Raw genomic sequence first — 22,923 nt, forward strand, 5'->3', positions numbered from 1 at the left:
GAGGTGGTACATATACACAATGGAATATTATTCAGCCATAAGAAGAAAACAGATCCTACCATTTGCAACAACATGGATGGAGCTAGAGGGTATTATGCTCAGTGAAATAAGCCAGGCAGAGAAAGACAAGTACCAAATGATTTCACTCATATGTGGAGTATAAGAACAAAGGAAAACTGAAGGAACAAAACAGCAGCAGAATCACAGAACCCAAGAATGGACTAACAGTTACCAAAGGGAAAGGGACTGGGGAGGATGGGTGGGAAGGGAGGGACAAGGGTGGGGAAAAAGAAAGGGGGCCTTACAATTAGCATGTATAATGTGGAGGGGGCATAGGGAGGGATGTGCAACACAGAGAAGACAAGTAGTGATTCTACAGCATCTTACTATGCTGATGGACAGTGACTGTAATGGGGTTTGTGGGGGGACTTGGTGAAGGGGTGAGTCTAGTAAACATAATGTTCTTCATGTAATTGTAGATTAATGATAACAAAATGAATTTTTTAAAAAAGTGCACCAGTGTCTTTGTACTACTGAGGAGGGTAAAGACTTAAAGACAATTGTGTTACATTTTAAGAGCAGCAGCTAAAAAAATATGGAGAATGTAACTTCCAAGGAAGACACCACAGGGGAGTAAACTTATTCCACACAGCAATGCATGGCAAACGGGGCATGTTTTCTCTTTACTTTGTCCCTAAGGCTTCAGACTGAGAGTTGACATCCTGTCCAGTTTCATTACCCGTAGGAACAGAATAGCACCTGACACAACGTAATTGCTCCTGAAATGCCAAGAGTGTTCTCCTTTTGTCCATTTTTTTACAATAAACAAAAACATCACATTTTAAGTTCCTTTGAAACTAATTAGGTTGAAAATTTCCCTGTTGGTAACTGGATGTAATTTATCTCTATACCCTTTGCTCCTTTTTAAAATAGGGGCCTTAATATTCCAAAATTTATTTTTTGACAGCTGTTTGTAAAATAAACATCTTCACCTTTCCCCATCTTCTCTGCTATAAATTTTACCAGTCTGTTGGTTGCCTTTTTAAGCTAGTGATTTTATGGTTAACTTTTACATAATCGTGTCTATTTTTAATTTCTTCTACCACTAAGCTTAGACAGTACTGTTTTACAAATATGTCATAACTTCCAGTTGCTTGTGAATATGGAGAACTGTTAGGTTTTCTATTTACAGGATGTATTTGGGACATGGGCTGTGTGGTCGCAGGCTGGTGTTGATAATGGCTCAGAAGACAGAAGTTGAATTTAAAAGGACAACAGCCTTGAATATGGAGGTATCGTGTGCTTAGAACACACTAGTAGAATTACAAACTATGAACACTGGAAATATTAAAAGGTGATAGATACATTTTTAAAAATTCAACATAAAAGTTATCAGCCTACTGAAAAGGCAAAAGTAGTTAGGAAAAGAGGCTCTCACCAAAATGTGAGGTATTTATCTTTTCACTATTCCCAAATGTTAACTTAATTTTGTCTTCGATAATTATGATGAGCTTTCATAATTTTGTCTATGAGCATCAATAATAGGCAGATTTTTAAAACAGAACTCGTATTATACAGAAAAACTGAACTCAGCAATGTAGTGATAGACATATTCAGACCTCAGAAATTTGAAGACCAAGTTTTGACGAGTGGTACTTTTGTTACTGCTGCTCTTGTGAGCATTGTTGATTTTACTGAAATCCTGATTTCAATGGCCTGCGGGTTAGTCAGGAACTGAGAGCTGTGCTCTCCCATACAGTAGCCACCAGCCACATGTGACTATTTAAATTATTAAATAAAAATTAAATCAAATTTAAAATTCAGTTCCTCAGTCCCAAGAGTGAGTGCCCCGCATAGCAGCTACCACCATGGACTGTGTGGACGCAGAGTATTTGTACGCTGCAGCAAGTTCTGTTGAACACCTTTGCCTTGTCATTCAAACATCTCCAGTGTCTAATGGGCTGTTTCTCCACCACCTTCCTATGTCACGGAGCCTCTCCTCCAATTTCATGACTTCTTCCCACAGTTCCACATTTACTTCTCAGATTGGGGGCTCACTCAACATACTAAGTACCTTCAGGGAAATAATCACACACAACTCAAGTCTGAACAGTATTCCAGGTTTGGGGGTATATACGGCAAAACTACAGTCACCCTGCTGTCACCACCCACCCATTCTGCCAATTGAGTCCCAAACTGCCCTTCTGCTTCTGCTGAGATGGACAACCGCATGCAGACACATTAGTGATCAAATGCTATGTAGCCGGCAGTCTGTCTAGGTCCACTCTTCATCTAGGAGTTTCATGTAGTATTTTCATCCAGACAGAGCTCTTTACAGTAACACAAGGAGAATAGCCACATGTATTTCTTTAGTATTTTTCACAAGGGTCAGTTTAGATCCTTAATGATACTTTGTGTAATACTAAAAATTATACCAACACAAGGACTGATCTCTGGCCCAGTCTCCCCGGGGGAAATGTGAGTACAAACTAAATACTAAATACCAAGAGATTCTTGTCAATGTTTCTAAGTGCAATAGTGCTTACTAAGGAAAGTACATTTTAAAAAATGCATGCTTGTTTTTCAGTGAAGCATTCTTTAAAACGCTTCCTAGCAAAACTGTAATAGAGGAAAGGAAATTTTACAAATGTAAATGTTAAATTTAGATGATAAACATATTGGTGATCAAGGTACTAATCTTTCAGCTTTTTTGTATGTTTAAAATAAAAAGCTGAAAATACCTGGCACACCACTGGCATATGCCATGGGCTTCCTGAGTTTGCTTTCTTTAGAGCTCTGCTCCTTTTCATTGTCAGATATCATCCCACTGTACAGACAGAACCACATTCTGTTTATCCATTCACCAGCTGGTGGGCATTCAGATTGTTTCCAGTTTGGGGCTATTATTAATTATGCTGCAATGATTATTCACATATAAGTCTTTAATGTAGGCTTTAATGCTTTTATAAGTAAGCTTACAACACTAATTTTAAAGAATGGCTTGTGCTCAGGCCCCATGCAGTAATGCTGATTTCCAAGCCTCAAGTTTAATATTTTATTAAAACCAGACTGACTAGTTTTCAGAAAAGTTTCAACTGCTTACTTGAGTCTTTTGCTAAGTGACGGTTTGACAACATGACATCTTTTTGTTTCAATGCGTCCCCAAATTCTGCTTTTGCACATTCTGGGAGCCTAACAATTTTTCACAGATGATCAAGGACTTTGCAGGGTCTCCTGATGACCACTCTCAACAGTATGATGCTGTCCAGAACCATAAAGAACAATGTCCAGAAACTGACTGTCCAGGCTTTGAATCTGTAATACAGCACAAGATTGCTTCCACAGTAATTCCCTGGTATGAGTTGTTCTGAAATCTGCTTCTAATCATCTTCCTGTCATGTATTAGTGCTTAACTACATGTCAGGCACTTCACGTACTCAAATGCTCTCAGGTAGCTCAGACTCCTGGTCCACAGGAGGAATCACCAGGGAGGACGGTGGCCCTATGGTATTCTTGGGCTACATCGCACAGGCACCTAAACTGTAACTCAGGCCTGTCATCCATGTTTGTTCTTGCTGTTCCACCGCCTGGTGCCAACCTGCACATGTAACTGCCTCTCTTCAGAAGTAATTGTGCAGACTTAAAGAGTAAGCAATTGGGTTCTCACAGCCTGCTACAATTACTGATTGGTATGCCACCAAACTCTTGAATGATTTTCTATGAAACAAACTGATTTGTCATGTCATCTGACTGAGCTACTAATAATAGCTAACACTTATGGGGCATAATGTCAGACACCAATAGGCTCTTTTAAATAATTTTCTCAATCTTAAAGTATCTATGGAATATACATGCCATTATTATCCACGTTTCACAACTGAGAACACAGATAAATCTCAAAGATGTGAAGGTGTCCAAGGATGAAAAGACTAATGTTCCAAAGGAAAAAACCTCAAATTGTAAAGAAAACAGAAATGTTTCCCTTCAGAAAAATCAAAGATAGAAAGTTAAACCATTAACGTTTCCCACAACAAGCCTTAGATCAAGTGAGTTCACAGTAGTGGCTCAAGGGAAGGGGCAGGCTCCCTTCCTCCCTGTGGTACCCGACCACAGGGGACCTGTAGCTCAGCAGCAAGCCAGAGAGCTGCTACTTAGCAAGGGACGACCCATAAGAATCTTCAAAGCGCTCAGAGCTTCAGGTCTGGCCTATGAAGGAAATACCTTAATTTGAGAGTGAGAGGACAGTTCTTGAGGACCACTCACTCCCAATCTACATTCGGCAACGTGCAAGAAAAAGCCCACCATGCCCGTCCTTTCCAAGGCTATGGCCTCACAATACTTGGCCTACTTACCCTCTCTGGAACGGGGCTGCCCTCCACAGCGTGCTTCTGCCCTGTTTCTGGGTTAAGCACAACGACGCCAAGGCTCTCAAACAGTCATTCTTTCTTTAAGAATTTCAAACAATGATACTGGTCGATTTAATTCTTTCTGCACTAGGTAAGACTTTTGTTTCTTATACCAGCTTTGTATGTTCTAGTATAGTTTCAAAAACCATAAACATACTGAAATGGAAACATGAAGTATTAGGAATCAAAAACAACAAAGGGATGAGGTAGTCAACAGCGTAGCTTCTATGCACCCCACCTCCCCCATTCCCACAGGCAGCCACCACAGGGCCTCTCAAAGATGGTCACAGTCCAACAGTCAAGTCTGAAACAGCAACCCAAGGCAGGACCGAGCTGGGCTGTTCCACCCAAAGGAAGCCCAGGTGGCTCCTGCAGGGGAACGGGGCGCGGCGCCCTCGGCAGCAGGGGTGCCTGCAGGTTAGTACTGAAAGCTGCGCTTGGTCTGGATATCATCAAGGATCTGCTGGAGCTCCTCATCTTCAAACCGCCCCTCCAGGCTAGAGGCGAAAACCAAAGGAAATGAGTATGTCAGCGACGGACAATGCTCCCCAGACTCTTTATAATGCACGTTCATCTCGAGCACCACTTGCCCACTTCCCCATTTAACCCTCAACATTGACACCTGTATTTTTCAACTGTTTCCTTCCTGTCCTTCCTTTTAAAAACTCTTGAAGTAGTTCAAACATATAAAAGGTATAGAAATAAGGTAACCTTAACAGTCATTCCTACTTGAAATTTAACAAACGTAACAGGAAAAACGGATAGCTTTCTGTAATGCTTTCCTATCCCAATACCCTCCCCTCCATCCCCAGAGGTTCCCATTACCCTAAACTTGGTATTTATAATTCCTATACATACTGTTACACTACTAGTAAATGTAAATGTATTTGAAAGCAAGGTAAAGTTGTAAACTTTTTAAGAAATGGTGTCGTATGGATCCTACGACTTTTCCACTCAAAATCTGCTTTAGCATTTGCTGATATTATGTCTTGTTATTCCAACTCATTAATTTTCTCACTGCTCTGTAATAAACACTGCATGATCATACAATGATTTCTTTATCCATCCTCTAGCTGACCGACAGACTGCTGTCAAGTGTCTGCTGTCACTGAACAAGCAGCACTGAAAATTGGGACGTGTGTCTCCTCATAGACCTCCATGAGCTGCTTTCAGGGCACAGACCCAGGAGTGGATTTTTGGGTCATAGGATATACTTTTTTTTTTAAGTTATCATTGATATATAATCTTTTTAAAATTTTTGTATCATTAATGTACAATTACATGAGCAACATGGTTACTAGACTCCCCCCATTATCAAGTCCCCACGACACATCCCATTAGTCACTGTCTATCAGCATAGTAAGAGTCAATAGAATCACTACTTGTCCTCTCTGTGATACACTGCCTTCCCCATGCCCCAGCTCCCCCACATTACGTGTGCTAATCGTAATGCTCCTTTTCCCCCCCATCCCTCCCTACCCACCCATCCTCCCCAATCCCTTTCCCTTTGGTAACTGTTAGTCCATTCTTGGGTTCTGTGAGCCTGCTGCTGTTTTGTTCCTTCAGTTTTTGCTTTGCTGTTGTACTCCACAGATGAGTGAGATCACTTGGTACTTGTATTTCTCTGCCTGGCTTATTTCACTGAGCATAATATCCTCCAGATCCATCCATGTTGCTGCAAATGGTAGGATTAATTTTCTTCTTATGGCTGAATAGCATTCCAGCGTGTATATGTACCACATCTTTTTTATCCATTCATCTACTGATGAACACTTAGGTTGCTTCCATATCTTGGCTATTGTAAATAGTGCTGCAATAAACATAGTGGTACATCTGTCTTTTTCAAACTGGGTTCTTGCATTCTTAGGGTAAATTCCTAGGAGTGGAATTCCTGGGTCAAATGGTATTTTTATTTTTAGTTTTTTGAGGAACCTCCATATTGCTTTTCCACAGTGGCTGAACTAGTTTACATTCCCACCAGCAGTGTAGGAGGGTTCCCCTTTCTCCACATCCTCGCCAGCATTTGTTGTTCCTAGTCTCTTCAATGTTGGCCATCCTAACCGTTGTGAGGTGCTATCTCATTCTGGTTTTAATTTGCATTTCCCTGATAAGTAGTGACTTGGAGCATCTTTTCATGTGCCTGTTGGCCATTTGAATTTCTTCTTAGAAGGGTCTCTTCAGATCCTCCACTCATTTTTTAATTGGGTTATTTGCTTTTTGGGTGTTGAGGCAAGACTTCTTTACATATCTTAGATGTTAACCCCTTATTGGATATGTCATTTACAGATATAGTCTCCCATACTGTAGGATGCCTTTTTGTTCCACTGATGGTGTCCTTTGCTGAAGCTTTTTAGTTTGATGTAGTCCTACTTGTTCATTTTTGCTTTTATTTCCCTTGCCCGAGGAGATATGTTCAGGAAAATGTTGCTTATGTTTATATTCAAGAGATTTTTGCCTATGTTTTCTTCTAAGAGTTTTATGGTTTCATGACTTATATTCAGGTCTTTGCTCCATTTTGAATTTACTTTTGTGTATGGAGTTAAAATAATAATCCAGTTTCATTTTCTTACACTTAGCTGTCCAGTTTTGCCAACACCGGTTGCTGAAGAGGCTGTCATTCCCCCATTGTATATCCATGGCTCATTTATCGCTCATTAATTGACCATATATGCTTGGATTTATATCTGGGCTCTCTTTTCTTTTCCACTGATCTGTGGGTTTGTTCTTGTGCCAGTACCAAATTGTCTTGATTACTGTGGCTTTGTAGTAGAGCTTGAAGTTGGGGAGTATACCCCCCCCCTCTTTATTCTTCTTTCTAAGGATTGTTCTGGCTATTTGGGGTCTTTTGTGGTTCCATATGAATTTTAGAACAATTTGTTTTTAGTTCGTTGAAGAATGCTGTCAGTATTTTGATAGGGGCTGCATTGAATCTGTAGATTCCTTTAGGTGGGATGGCCATTTTGACAATATTAATTCTTCCTACCCAAGAGCATGGGATGTATTTCCATTTATTGGTGTGTTCTTTAATTTCTCTTAAGAGTGTCTTTAGTTTTCAGGGTAGATCTTTCACCGCTTTGGTTATGTTTATTCCTAGGTATTTTATTCTTTTTGAGGCAATTGTAAATGGAATTGTTTTCATGATTTCTCTTTCTGCTAGATCATCATTAATATATAGGAATGCAACAGATTCTGTTATATCCTGCAACCTTGCTGAATTATTAGTTCTAGTAGTTTGGGATGGATTATTTAGGGTTTTTTATGTATAATATCATGTCACCTGCAAACAAGTGACAGTTTAACTTCTTCCTTGCCAATCCAGATGCCTTTTACTTCTTTCTCCAGTGCTATGTTGAATAAAAGTGAGAGAGTGGGCATCCTTGCCTTGTTCCCGATTTTAGAGGAAAAGCTTTCAGCTTTTTGCTGTTAAGTATGATCTTTGTCATATATGGCCTTTATTATATTGAGGTACTTGCCCTCTATACACATTTTGTTGAGAGTTTTTATCATGACTAGATATTGAATTTTTTCAAATGCTTTTTCAGTATCTGTTGAGATGATCATGTGATTTTTGCCCCTTTTTGTTGATGTTGTGTATGATGTTGATGAATTTTGAAAGGATATACTAATCTTTAACTTTACTAGAAGTAGCCAAACTGCTCTCCGAAGTGACTACTCTTTTGCATTCCTGCCATCAGTGCATGAGACATTCAGCTGTTCCGTGTTTTTGCTAACAGGTGACATGCTATAAAACCCTCATTCTCATACTCTGTGAAAACAGGCACTTCATTCAGTGTTGGTGCTGCCTGTCCAGATTCTACAGGCACACTCCCTTCAGACACTACCTTTGCTTGGAGGAATTTATCCAATACACACAGAACTCATCACAACTGGTACTCACCTTGGGATCAGAGCCTTGGACTCCTCTGCAGTCTCTGGGCAAAGGTTGGCCAAACAGGCCAACTCAAATTTATGAAGCTTCTTCTGGAGCAACAAGCTGATCACAGGGAAGAAAATAAAAAAGAAAACAAAAACAAAAATCAAAGAATGATGAGTAGGAAAAGAGGATCAAATGTAGCTATCAAGGAAGAAAAAACGTGACGCACTTGCAGTCTTTTCATTGTGGCTAGGTTGGCTGCAAATCCCAGATTCAAATCGCTGCCCATTCCTAGGCCCAGAGAACAGGAAGCCACGGTGAAATGAGGCAGAGGCGATGACAGCAAGGCGAGCACAAAAGGCAGAGCAGCTTGGCTTCATACCTTCTGAAAAATCACTACATTCCTCAAGGACTTACCACCTTCCCCCAGGAATTAATTTTGTTTCTCTCTGCTAAGATTGTAAGATGTGCCAAACTATTAAGAATTTTGACTTGGAGGAAATTCTCTTTTAAATTTATCTTAACTAAACATAAAAAATAAAAAACACTTCATACAAATATATTTGTAAACTGCATCTCATTTTGAATATAATGCTGGTTCAGACTGTATGACAGAACACAGTCAACACAAGTCATACCTTGGCTTTTCCCACATCTACCTTTTAAAATAGAGCTTGTCCAGTGGTAAATTTGGTTTCAGGAAGACTTTAATTATCTGTACAGAAACAAAACATTTACTGTATTCACCACTGTACTACAAGTATATTAGTTATATAAAATTTAGAAAATACAAAAAGACAAAGATAAAAGCTACCCTTATCACTATCTAAAAAAAACTAATAGTTACCCTCTTAGTATGCCAATCCAAGTATTTTTCTGTTTTAGAATATGGACTTACACATTGTTTTGTAACTTTTTGTCACTTAATAAAGCTATTTCCACTTGGTAAAGAAACAACTTAGTTACAAGGGGAAAAAGTCACAATGTAACACATGTATCTGGACAGATTCTCTGTAAAAGGAACAGAGGCTCATTTACAAACAGTGCAAAAAACAAAAAATACCAGAAAGGTGAAAGTAACTTGAAATTTTAACCCAAAATAACCAATGTTAACATTTTCATGGATATCCCCTTCCCTTCCTCTTTGTATAGTTTTTTAAAACAGAAAGAATATAACTGTTGTCCCGCGATGTGCTTTTCCTCACTCCACGAGGCAGTAACTGTTCCCAGTAGCTCGACCAGGAACACAGATCCCACCAAGGGCTGTGCCTGCATTTACGCACTGGTCCCCGGCTAGTGGACACTGCAGCAGCTTCACGTGCATTTGTTTGTGTACTTGCTGGATTCCTATGTTTAAAAAATAAATTCCTGGAAGCAGATTGACTCAGTCAAAAGATATGTCTGTCTTGAAAGCTTTTGAGAGAGACAGTGCCCTAAAATTAGGGCTTTTCCAATATACACTGCCACCAGCAATAAATTTAATTTCTTGTCTCCCAACTTGTTACACCAGGTTTTCATTATTTTTAATCTTACTTAGCTATTTTACCATTTCTTTGGTTTCCTTGAAGATTAGCATTATTTCATGTGAATTAGCCAGCCATTTGAAGTTTTGATCTAAATTGAGCTGTTAGGGACTATGTCCCTTTTCGTAAAGTGGGTGTCATCTTTCTTCATTATTTTTAGAGCTTTTAATATTAAGGATATCAATCCTTTCCCACTTTATTCATACTTCATTTTACATATGACATTTTGTTTGACAGAGGAAAGCTTAAAGGTATTTATGCCAATTCATTTACTTATTCAACTAATATTTATTCAGAGCCTACAAGGACACTGACACAGTGATTAGCACGACCCTTGCCAAGTGAAGAGTCAACTGGAGTCCACCAAATTTCATCACATTTAAAGACCTGATACAGTCAGGATAATATATACATTTACTCCTGTTACCACATTTCACTTTCATGCATCATAGTTTACATTTAAATCTTTTAATTTCTTATGAATAAATTTTGGTATGAGGTATAGCGTTCAAACTTTGTTTTAAAATATTTCCCCACTTACAGTGCCACCTTTACCATATACGGGACTCATATAAAATATAATAGACATGTACTTGAATCAGTTCTTGAATTTCCTATTCTGTTTCAATGATCTGTTCTCATTCCAAAGTGTCCCCATTTAAATTAGCATCTCTTTTAAGTGTATTTTACCATCTTGTAGGGCGAAGTCTCCTTCATTGCTCTTCTTAAAAACATTTCCTGACAATTCTTATAAATTTAAGATTATTTTATTAAGTGTACCCCCAACTCCCTGTCCTCTTGAGGATTTATAATGGCACTAAACATAGACCTTAACTTGGGGGAGAACTGACATGTTTATAATATTAAGACCTTTTCTTTATAAATGTGAAAGCCCGATTTCATTTTTTCAAGTCACCTTTTAGGCCCAAAAAGGGAGCTCTCTGCATATTTCCTTCCAATCTTTTCACTTCAGAACAGATTATGCCTTATACACAGTTTTATCATCTTCATTTTCTGCACATTTAACATGAGTGAACATCTTTCAATTTCATTTTCTACCACAATTTTTAATGACAACACAGTAGCCATCAAATGGATTTACTACAATTTAATCACCACTAAATTTTTTTTTTTTAACCTTCAGCTATTATAAATCTCTGTCCATCTGCTTTTCCTAAGGATGGTACTTCTCAAACATCTTCACCAGAGTAAAGTACCCATAACAGAGCAGGTACCCAGAGGTGACCTGGGGCATAGTCTCCAATAACTCCTGCACTGCAAGCTTTAAAGTCTCATGATTTCATTGGAGAATCGACATACATCTTGTTTTACTCTACAATATGCTGGCTATTTGTCTGCATTAATGTGTAAATATTCTGGATCACCTACCATCAAGTACCACTGATACCTGAGGAGGATGTGCTGTTTTCCCTGTGGCCTCGTATACCAGCACATCACTATTTCCAGGGTACCTCCAACCCAATCTGAGAAGCAATGTCTTAGGAAAAAATGCCAAAAGCCAGTCCCCTTCTGAAAGGTAAAGCAAAAATCCTGAAAGAATGCTCCTTATTTATATTTACTAACATATTAAGATCTCTAAGACATTTCAGGTGAATAAATATTCCCACCTTAAAAAAACCATACAAAACAATGCTATGTGTTTTCTGTGGGTGGACATATACATGTAGAATGTATGGAAAAGATCTGGAAGGCTAACAAACCACCAGGAGTTAACTTTGTTTGGAGGTAATTGGGATTGGGGTCCAGAAAAAGGTGGCCAAAGAAGATTCTGGCCTCATAAGCAATTTTTACCATTTCAATAGACATTATTTTACTGACATTAATCCTACAGATGATGCTCATAGGGTGGGGAAGAGGCACCAGGATCCTACATGTAGATGTCCAACAGTCTGCATTAATAAAAGTGTTCTTTCAGCACATACCTACGGACACTGGCAATGGTCTCTCTGTTTTTGAAGCGACTGAAACGGGCCGTGTAGTTTAAAGTTTTCATGAAGACCTCGGAAAGTTCCTGTTCATCCTCTGCGCTCTCATTCTGTTGCTTCCGGTGCTCGAGAAGCATGTGAACCTCTGAGTTGAGAAGTGTCTCAGCCGTTTCAAACTCTGTTTTGAGAATAAATGTCAGCCAAAAATATTCCTTCAAGTTAGCTTCTAAATGTTCATTTTGCCACTGAGACTAGCAGCAGGTCTCTGTCCCTGCAGATACCCACAGGCTTCATATCCTCCAACTTTACCTCCATCCAGACTTGCATACCACCAGGCACAGTGGAGTTCATGAGATACTAAAATAGAACTCATTTGGGCTAGACAGTTTCTGACATCAAAGAACTTGACCTAGACATGCTATTAAATGCCAATACATCATTATCCTAATTAGGCCTGTTACTGATTTCAAAATGCAGCAAAACAACAATTATTTCTTAGTTTGCATGAACTCATAATCTATTTCTATAATGCTAATATTATACTCTCAAACTTAAGAATCATTTTATGTAGGGAAAGCCAAGTATCTGGAAACACATTAACAATGTTTTCTAAACTTTATTTTTTGTACCTGTACAAATCTCTTATTTGCTCATTCACCCAGGTCGCTGCCTATTATGTACTAGGCATTGGGCTTGCAGCCAGAAGCTGTCGTCTCTGCATTTTATGGTCTAATGTAGCCCACTAACCTAATTCAAGTATTTACCATCATATAAAAATCTCCTGCATTGATACTCACTTAAAATAATCCTCTTGAACTAATATCGGAGTATCAGAATTCAGCAAAGTTGCAGGATACAAAATTAACACACAGAAATCTGTGGCTTTCCTATATACTAACAATGAACTAATAGAAAGAGAAATCAGGAAAACAATTCCATTCACAATAGCATCAAAAAGAATAAAATACCTAGGAATAAACATAACCAAGGAAGTGAAAGACTTATGCCCTGAGAACTATAAGACACTCTTAAGAGAAATTAAAGAGGGCACTAACAAATGGAAACTCATCCCATGCTCTTGGGTAGGAAGAATTAATATTGTCGAAATGGCCATCCTGCCCAAAGCAATATACAGATTCGATGCAATCCCTATCAAATTACCAACAGCATTCTTCAACAAACTGGAACAAATAGTTTAAAAATTCATATGGAAACACCAATGACCCCGAAGAGCCAAAGCAATCCTGAGAAAGAAGAATAAAGTGGGGGGACCTCGCTCCCCAACTTCAAGCTCTACTACAAAGCCACAGTAATCAAGACAATTTGGTACTGGCACAAGAACAGAGCCACAGAACAGTGGAACAGAATAGAGACTCCAGACATTAACCCAAACATATATGGTCAATTAATATTTGATAAAGGAGCCATGGACATACGGGAAATGACAGTCTCTTCAACAGATGGTGCTGGCAAAACTGGACAGCTACATGTAAGAGAATGAAACTGGATCACTGTCTAACCCCATACACAAAAGTAAATTCGAAATGGATCAAAGACCTGAATGTAAGTCATGAAATCATAAAACTCTTAGGAAAAAACATAGGCAAAAATCTCTTAGACATAAACATGAGCGACTTCTTCATGAACATACCTCCCTGGGCAAGGGAAACAAAAGCAAAAATGAACAGGTGGGACTATATCAAGCTGAAAAGCTTCTGTACAGCAAAGGACACCATCAATACAACAAAAAGGTACCCTACAGTATGGGAGAATATATTCATAAATGACAGATCCGATAAAGGCTTGTCATCCAAAATATATAAAGAGCTCATGCACCTCAACAAACAAAAAGCAAATAATCCAATTAAAAAATGGGCAGAGAAGCTGAATAGACAGTTCTCTAAAGAAGAAATTCAGATGGCCTACAGAAACATGAAAAGATGCTTCACATTGCCAATCATCAAAGAAATGCAAATTAAAACCACAATGAGATATCACCTCACACCAGTAAGGATCGCCAACATCCAAAAGACAAACAACAAATGTTGGCAAGGTTGTGGAGAAAGGGGAGCCCTCCTACACTGCTGGTGGGAATGTAAATTAGTTCAACCATTGTGGAAAGCAGTATGGAGGTTCCTCAAAATGCTCAAAAGAGATACCATTTGACCCAGGAATTCCACTTCTAGGAATTTACCCTAAGAATGCAGCAGCCCAATTTGAAAAAGACAGATGCACCCCTATGTTTATTGCAGCACTATTTACAATAGCCAAGGAATGGAAGCAACCTAAATGTCCATCAGTAGATGAATGGATAAAGAAGATGGGGTACATATACACAATGGAATATTATTCAGCCATAAGAAGAGAACAAATCCTACCATTTGCAACAACATGGATGGAGCTAGAGGTATTATGCTCAGTGAAATGAGCCAGGCAGAGAGAGACAAGTACCAAATGATTTCACTCATATGTGGAGTATAAGAACAAAGAAAAACTGAAGGAACAAAACAGCAGCAGAATCACAGAACTCAAGAATGGACTAACAGTTACCAAAGGGAAAGGGACTGGGGAGGATGGGTGGGAAGGTAGGGATAAGGGCGGGGGAAAAAGAAAGGGGCCATTACGATTAGCATGTGTAATGTGTGTAATGTGTGTGTGTGGGGGCACGGCGAGGGCTGTACAACACAGAGAAAATGAGTTGGGATTCTGCAGTATCTTTCTACGCTGATGGACAGTGACTGTAATGGGGTTTGTGTGGGGGACTTGGTGAAGGAGGGATTCTAGTAAACATAATGTTCTTCATGTAATTGTAGATTAATGATACCAAAATAATAATAATAATAATCCTCTTGTCCAGTATGAATATCTATATGCAATCCTTATAAACTAGGTTTAAAAATGAAAAAGAAATCCATCAATTGCTCTTTTATATAATATATGGCAACCTCTTTATTTTCAGAGTAACATATTTAAATATGTTATTATCTCCTCAAGAGAACATTTTCTCCCTTACAGTCATTTAAGAGCATATGTTCCTGATACTATTACAAAGTACTAGAGTTGGTTTCTACCATCGTTTTGCCTTCTAGAGAGTTCTTCCAGAGTAGTAACCATCCATAAACAAGAATTGATGTTTGTATTACCACACTGATGAGGAGCAAGCAATAGTGAGGAAAACCCACAATTATACTTGCAATTTGGGCACTCCCACATGATACTGGTGTGTTCACTGTTGGGGGAACTGCTAACACCTCCATCAGAGGAATGCCTCCCTTTCTCCATCAGACCACAACAGCTTCACTCTCTTTCCACAACAGTATGTGTCAGGGCCATGGGCAAGAGAGTCTCAGAGAAAACCGTATTTTTGAGAGGTTCTCGTTGTCCCTGAATATAATAGGCAAACAAAAGCTATTTTCTACCCAGAGGCAGCAGAATTTGGACAAGAGGATCCTCAGAGCTAATTCCAGTCTAACCCTCTGAGGTGGTGGACAGGTGAAGAAAATACTGTGATGAGTGTGAGAGGCATTAACTCTCAGTATTGTATGACCCCAAATCTCTGAACTGAGAGTAGCAGGTGACATAAGGGGAAAAAAAGAAAAGACAAAGCAGCAGCTAAAATAAATTGAGGGTCAGCCTCAGCTTCTGGGGCTGCAGCATTAATAAAGCCTTAGAAAATGGAAATTATGAGTCTACACAAGAGTTACTAGTAAGAATCACCTCCAAGTTTGATGTAGCTTTTGATGCTTTTAAGGCTTCTAGAAATTTGGCCAAAGTTAGAGATGTCACTTTTTCTGCACTAAACCAAATTTATCTGTTAAATGTAATGGGATGGGGCTTTCAGGACACCAGGAGACTAGTTACCCATCCCGATCCTCACTGAGAGCAATGCTCAAGTACTACTTATACGCCGTACTCTGTCTGGCCTTTGTACCAGTGAAAGGTCAAGGCAGCCCAGCTGACCTGGAGGACAACTATGGAGAGCAGGGACTCAGGACCGCTCTCTCATCATGATAACCCCAATAAAACGTTTCTGGTAGAATCACACACATTACATACATATAATTTACTCAGAAAACAAAGGAAACAGGTCAGGGTATTTTCATTTTATTCTCTCTCTGCAGATATTTTAGCTGATGTCTGAAGAACAACAGCCACAGTTTATTAATTCCTGTTCTGGTAAGAAGGAAAACAATTCCTTGGCCAGTACCTCATTTTGGAATTTTCTTGAGGATCATTCATTTCAACCACTAGTAAGTGCTTTGTGGTAATGGTGGCAATTTCAGATGATCTTTTAATGCATTTTTCTCTGTACAATGTGGTTTTAGGGGATTTCTTTTGTGGAGGAAGGGAAGGACTGGGTATATTATCCTTTTTGGAAAATATGGCTTACTTCTTAATTTCTTCAAGAGAGTTGCTGTTAATTATATTACACAGGTGAAGGACAAATTTTATTTGCAGGACAATATGCTTGTGAAAACTGCCACTAAAAAATACAAAACAACCCACCAAAAGCTTTCAATCATCTCAACTACTCTTTGTCCTTGTGGGGGAAAAAGGAAGTTCCTGTGGCCAGGATCCTCACCTGACCCTAAACCATCTGGTGATGTAAATGGCCTACTGCTCTCACATAGGTAGGCAATAACGCACCATTGACTGATTCACTATATAAAGAGCTCCCCCTCAGTGCTCCGGGCAGAGGCAGAGACTGAGGTGGACTATGGACTTGCAGACTGCTGGATACAGACATGATCCTAGTGCTCGACCTACTGCTTTGAGAATAAAGCTGGGAATAAACCCTTTAACTCCAAGAACAGTTCCGTTGTCATTTCTCCGTCTCACAGCATCCACAGTGAACCTGCCCAGGGCTGAAACCTTCAAGAAGACAGTCCTTCAATGAATAATCACACGTTTGTTTACCTTCAATCCTAGAGTAAAGGCTTGCCTTAACTCTTAAGTACTTACTGTTGTTTCTATGTATGTCCATATATTCCAAAATATATAACATTTTATATGTCTACATCAGCTGAGCAGTTAAAAGTAACAGATATTCAGGACTGACAGTTAGTTGATAGGATCTACGATCTAACGGTAGAGGATTCAATACAATTTTCATGTGTACCAGATTCTACCTGATTTTACCAAAACAAGTATTTTCAATGATTATATTCAAATATACATTCACTTTATTATCATTACTCTACAATTACATGAAGAACATTATGGTTACTAGACTCCCCTCTTCACCAAGCCCCCCCAACAAACCCCATTACAGTCACTGTCCATTAGCATAGTAAGATGCTGTAAAATCACGTCTTCTCTGTGTTGCACAGCCCTCCCCATGCCCCCCCACATTATACATGCTAATCGTAAGGCCCCCTTTCTTTTTCCCTGCCCTTATCCCTCCCTTCCCACCCCTCCTGCCCAGTCCCTTTCCCTTTGATAACTGTTAGTCCATTCTTGGGTTCTGTGATTCTGCTGCTGTTTTGTTCCTTCAGTTTTTCTTTGTTCTTATACTCCAGATATGAGTGAAATCATTTGGTACTTGTCTTTCTCCGCCTGGCTTATTTCACTGAGCATAATACCCTCTAGCTCCATCCATGTTGTTGCAAATGGTAGGATGTTTTTTCCTTATAGCTGAGGACTATTCCATTGTGTATATGTACCACATCTTCTTTATCCATTCATCTACTGATGGACATTTAGGTTGCTTCCATTTCTTGGCTATTGTAAATAGTGCTGTGATAAACAGGGGTGCACCTGTCTTTTTCAAACTGGAGAGCTGCATTCTTAGGGTAAATTCCTAGAAGTGGAATTCCTGGGTCAAATGGTATTTCTATTTTGAGCTTTTTGAGGAACCTCCATACTGCTTTCCACAATGGTTGAACTAATTTGCATTCCCACCAGCAGTGTAGGAGGGTTCCCCTTTCTCCACAACCTTGCCAACATTTGTTGTTGTTTGTCTTTTGGATTGTGGCGATCCTTACTGGTGTGAGGTGATATCTCATTGTGGTTTTAATTTGCATTTCTCTGATGACAAGCGATGTGGAGCATCTTTTCATGTGTCTGTACGCCATCTGAATTTCTTCTTTAGAGAACTGTCTATTCAGCTTCTCTGCCCATTTTTTAATTGGATTATTTGCTTTTTGTTTGTTGAGGTGCATGAGCTCTTTATTTTGGATGTCAAGCCTTTATCGGATCTGTCATTTATGAATATATTCTCCCATACTGCAGGGTACCTTTTTGTTGTATTGATGGTGTCCTTTGCTGTACAGAAGCTTTTCAGCTTGATATAGTCCCACTTGTTCATTTTTGCTTTTGTTTCCCTTGCCCGGGGAGATATGTTCATGAAGAAGTCGCTCATGTTTATGTCCAAGAGATTTTTGCCTATGTTTTTATCTAAGAGTTTTATGGTTTCATGACTTACATTCAGGTCTTTGATCCATTTCGAATTTACTTTTGTGTATGGGGTTAGACAGTGATCCAGTTTCATTCTCTTACATGTAGCTGTCCAGTTTTGCCAGCACCATCTGTAAAATACTGGCTTAATTTATCTTGAAAATAAGAAAACTATCTCCCTATTAGTTTAAAAAAGAAACAAACATATTTCCATTATGCCAAAAACTTCCACGAAGCTATCTTATGTAACCTTGAGTCTATGAAATAAAAAATTGGAAGCAACCTGTATGTCTCTCAACTGAAAAGCAGTATTATAGTACAGCCATTAAATATTATCTAGTCCTTTAAAGAACAGGAGAGTTCTATACAATATATCATCAAATCTTTTAAAAAGCTGTATTATTTCCATAGCATAAATCCTTTTCTGCAAAGAAAAAAGTATGTGGATATCTACATATTTACAAATAAGCACAAAATTAAGCTTGGAAGGATAAACACTAAACTGTTGACACTAGCTTTCTCTGAGTGAAGTGGTATGGAGCTTCACTTTTTACTGTGGATATCTTTTTTTTTTTTAATTTAAGTATTGTTGATATACAACCTTATACTGGTTTCAAATGTATACAGTTACCCTTATTAAATCCTAATCCCCTCTAGTGTGGTTACTATCTATCAACGTACAAAGATGTTAGATTCATTGACTATATTCTCCATGCTGCACTGTCACCCCCATGACTAACTTATATTGTGATTGTGAATTATTGTGCCCCTTTATGTGGATATCATTTTTAAAACGGGAGGTTAAGGTTTCCCCTGTTTCCTCTGTGTTTTTCAGTGTCTGTAAGATATGGCATTTTTAAATGTTAAGCTTTCTGCTTATTTGGGGTTTCTAAATTACAAATGAAGTACATGACACTGCACACAGGAAGGTCCCTGATAGCAAAATGAACTTTACTTGCTGCCGTCTGACAGAGTCTCTCGGTAACTAAACACTGGCCAGGCTTCTGTGGGCCCTGGTCTCGAGCGGGCCTCAACCTTGATCTATGAAGACTTGAACAATACACTGACGTGACTTCTAACATCACAGGCTGCAACCCTGGGACGATCCCCCTCCAAGCGCCTGCCTGTGAAAGCCGAAGGCTCCCAAAGACTTCACCTGCAGCCCGGGTCCGCCTCTCAGCCCAGGAGGGCCGTGGGAGGGCAGGGGCCTGTTAAACGCAAACGGCCTCTAAAGGAGCAGTCCCCGCGTGCTGTCCTTTTCACTTCCCTGACCCCCTATTCCCTCATTCTCCCTTTCAGACGCCCGTCCCCTCTCTGCAAATCGAGGCTGGGCTCGGGCCACGCTGGATTCTTTCCCTAAGGCAACAGACGTTCCTAGCACCTGTCCTTACCACTTCAGTGCCGGCTCTGTATCGGACTCCTCCCTCCAGCACCCCGCGGTTTACGGGGTAGAACAGACGACTCAAACCGTGAGCAGAAGCCACCCAGGGCCGCGCGGAGCCGGCGCCCGCCGTCTCAGGGCAGCCCTGCCGCGCCGCCCGGGCCCCTCCTCCCCCCGCCGCGGCCAGGCCTCGGGCGAGGCGCTGGGCAACGCCAGGTCGGCGGCGACCGCGCAGGTCCGCGGGGTAGGCCGGGCAGCCCCAGGCCCACCTTTAGGGAAGATGAGCTGTGACGCGTCCTCCTCTACGTCGCCAGCCCGCACGTCGCTCCCACCAGCCGCCATCTTCGAGCGACAAGACCCCACCTACCCCGCCGGAAGCGGAAGCGCGCAGCCGCGACGGCGGCCGCGGAAGGGGCGTGGCCACGGAGGCCCGGCGAGTAAGCGCGCGCTTCGGGGGTTGTGGGCGTGGCTGCGCGGCGGCGTGGGCGGGGACGAGCCACAGCGGCCGGGGGAAACCGCACTCCCTCTCCTCCAATATTCCCTTCGCCGTGCGTCCTGGGGCTGTTCCGTGGCCTTTCTGAAGCTCAGCTACCTCAGCTGTGCAGTGCGGTAAGGACGCCTGCTTCCCGGGGCGGAGGGAAGCGCTGGATAAGCTGCAGGCGTGAGCTAAGTCAAAGACCCGAGGGTTCCGGCTGATGGAAACTGGGGAGGAGACTCCGAAAACGTGGAGTGGAATTCCTTTCAATGCCTTAAGCATTTAAAATATTTGGTGAATTGTAATGAATTATCTGATACTTCTGACACGTGGACGGTGACATCTGTTGGAACATTTGGACGATACATAAAAAAGTAAGCAAATGAGAAATGATGCTGTTTTCAACTCCCGTGAAAACAGAAGAATGTACAATAAAGTGTAAGAATAGCTCAGTAGTAGACAACGGATAGGTATCATGTAACCTCTGTTAGCAATAAGTGAGTTAAGATATTACCAGACAAGAATGTGTACCTGTATTTCTTTGATTCACAAAATTTTTTACGAAATTAATTTGCTCCATGTCTATTTCCAGAAGAAATGTGGGTTATATATACTAAAGCGGAGCTTATTACTGCTTCAAAGTGTTTTCCTGCGCAGTTTTTTAAAGCCACAGGACAAATGTCCTGAGGAGTCAGGAACGTGCAGCAGCGGCGTGTGGGAAATGGGCCTGGACCTCAGCGTAGCCTCTCTTCTTCTGTCTACCCACCCAAGGGGCCTTTACAGAGCACGGACTACTTACTGGACCACACCATGTGCTGGCCCAAGGGTAGCTGGGTGCCCGCCACTTGGCGTCCTCTGCACACACACACACACACACACACACACACACACACACACACACACAGCAGGAGAGAAGTCAGCAAGCGAAGAGAGAAGAAAGGAGAATAACAAATAAAACATACAGGTTGGTTTGTCCACAACATTTTCCCTCAGGAAGCCATTACAAACACTTAGGTATGAGGTTAACACATCTATTGGAACATTTGGACGATACATAGAAAAGTAAGCAACCTTGGGATTAAAAAGATGAGTCAGCCATAGATCTGCCCACCCAACCACTACCCCAGAACCTCTCAAAAGCAGCTGATGCAAGGTCTGGACTTAACTTTCTATAGTAAGGGACAGAAAATGGCAAATGGCAGGAGAGAAAGTCAAAGAGATTGTGACAGAAGGATAGACAGGGAAAGAAGTCATTCTGCTTGGGGGACTTGGGGAGCAGGGGCTGGCACTAACTGCTCTGAGTTTAATCAAGCAGAGATGGGAAAGGAGTAACATGAACAAAGTTGTCAGGTACTTGAGAAGGATATTTAGTCTTTAAGGTAAATTAGTATTTCAACCCCTTAAGTGTCATTTTCATTTTATCATTCTTGGGAAATGAAGGAAAACACTAATTATATATATAGACCTTATACAAATGTTAGCCATTAATACATTTTAATGCTGGTGTATCATCATTTTTTTCAATCAATAATTTCTACCTTAAATAATCTTTTAGAGTGCTTCTCAAAGAATCTCTTGTGGACGGAATCTCTCATGTTTTTTCCTGGACTCGGGTGTTTTGCCCCTAATATAGTATGATGATGTATTTCCTAATTCTCAATGTACTCAAGGTTAATGTACAGAATCTCCCAATTTAAGCTATTCTCCCATAAACTAAAAAACAAACAAACCCAAATCTTGGCCCCTGCTGCTGGCAGTCCGCTGGTAAGTTCTACAAAGGAAGTCCAAGGAATGAATGTGTGGCCATCTCCCTTCTGCTGTTAATACAATCACTATTGACACAAAGGGATGGAGTAAATGGAGGCGGCAGGGGACTGTGATTCTGCAAACAGCCCTTGACTTCCTGTACAGAAACTTTCAGGGGACTGTGCTGGGAGTCACTGACCTGGCCTGTCTGGATTGTGGCAGTGTGACAGACAGGGCCGGGAGCCCTGGCTCGTCCACCCACTGTGCTGTTGAATCTATCTGAGAAGCCCTCTCTTCTTGAGGTCGAGCTGGGCTTGTTTCAGCTCCGTCCTTCAGCAAGCCTGTCCTGACTTGAAAGGCTGAGCTTAATTTTGCTACTCCATTTCACTCGTCCAGAGTAGCTTAGGGTTCCCAAGGGTTTGAATCTGCTCAGTTGTTCCCATGTCCACCTGGCACCAGATGACAGTCTGGAAAGTCACAGCCGTCCAGTCACTGCATCAGGTGCTGGGGGCTGAGCAAAGCCTTTCCAACAGGCTGCCTTGGGGAACTCAGTCCTTTTGCAAAGGGGGAAATTTGGCTCAGAGTAGTAACTCATCTGGTTCCTGGATGCAGGACGGAGATAAGCATCTACACTTCTGACTGCCAGCCTAAAGGTTCGTGTCAGCACCCTCGGTTGCTCTGGGTGGGAACCAGGGTGGAATCAAAGAATGGTCCATCCTGGGGGTAGAGGGGGTCTGAATGGTAGCAGGAACTTGAGTGACTGATTAACCTGGGGCCTCTCTCCTGTTTGGCTCCCCCACCATCGGTAGTCTTAAAATTGAAGGGGTAGCTTGTTTTCCAGTTTGTTGTAATACACAGAACCTCAGAGAAACACAGCAAGTAAGCAGCAGAAAGACCCTAGAATCCTTGTCAGAGCTACCCTTTAGAATGAGGAAAACAGACTGAGAGGGGACAGGACATCATGTTCCTCGGGACACTACTATGGTTCTTTGTACAGAGTTGGTGCAGAGTCAGTCCTTCAGCCAGGCCACCGAAGAGTATTTCAAAGCCAGATGTTCAAGCCAAGGAGGCAGACCCTAGACTGACCGGGAGAGTGTGAGCACTCCACTCCCACCCCCAACGTCCACTCACACTCCAAGAATTAGCACTACTGATCTCTGGCCAGGTGGCTTAGTT

The 22,923-nt window shown here is 41.0% G+C and overlaps 1 protein-coding gene across 1 annotated transcript; it reads right to left on the reverse strand.

The window, feature by feature from the left end:
• Nucleotides 1–3,041: 3,041 nt before the first annotated feature.
• On the reverse strand, nucleotides 3,042–19,912 carry POLR2D (RNA polymerase II subunit D). The gene is made up of 4 exons (XM_036884353.2): nucleotides 19,796–19,912; nucleotides 11,747–11,927; nucleotides 8,305–8,400; nucleotides 3,042–4,903 (listed from the first exon to the last, which is right to left on the reverse strand). Exons 1-4 carry the CDS (start codon nucleotides 19,866–19,868, stop codon nucleotides 4,825–4,827), a joined length of 429 nt encoding a protein of 142 aa, XP_036740248.1. The 5' UTR covers nucleotides 19,869–19,912; the 3' UTR covers nucleotides 3,042–4,824.
• Between the last annotated feature and the right edge of the window lie 3,011 nt (nucleotides 19,913–22,923).

Source organism: Manis pentadactyla, chromosome 8, assembly GCF_030020395.1.
Source record: "Manis pentadactyla isolate mManPen7 chromosome 8, mManPen7.hap1, whole genome shotgun sequence".
NCBI lineage: Eukaryota > Metazoa > Chordata > Mammalia > Pholidota > Manidae > Manis > Manis pentadactyla.

What these genes read in the sequence shown, in the direction of transcription:
- POLR2D (XM_036884353.2), bottom strand. Translation starts at nt 19,868, where the DNA reads ATGGCGGCTGGTGGGAGCGACGTGCGGGCTGGCGACGTAGAGGAGGAC. An exon ending in ACCATTGCCAGTGTCCGTAG is followed by an intron (nt 8,401 to 11,746) that starts GTATGTGCTGAA and finishes CCCTGTGATCAG; the next exon opens with CTTGTTGCTCCAGAAGAAGC. An exon ending in TCCAAGGCTCTGATCCCAAG is followed by an intron (nt 4,904 to 8,304) that starts GTGAGTACCAGT and finishes TTTCGCCTCTAG; the next exon opens with CCTGGAGGGGCGGTTTGAAG.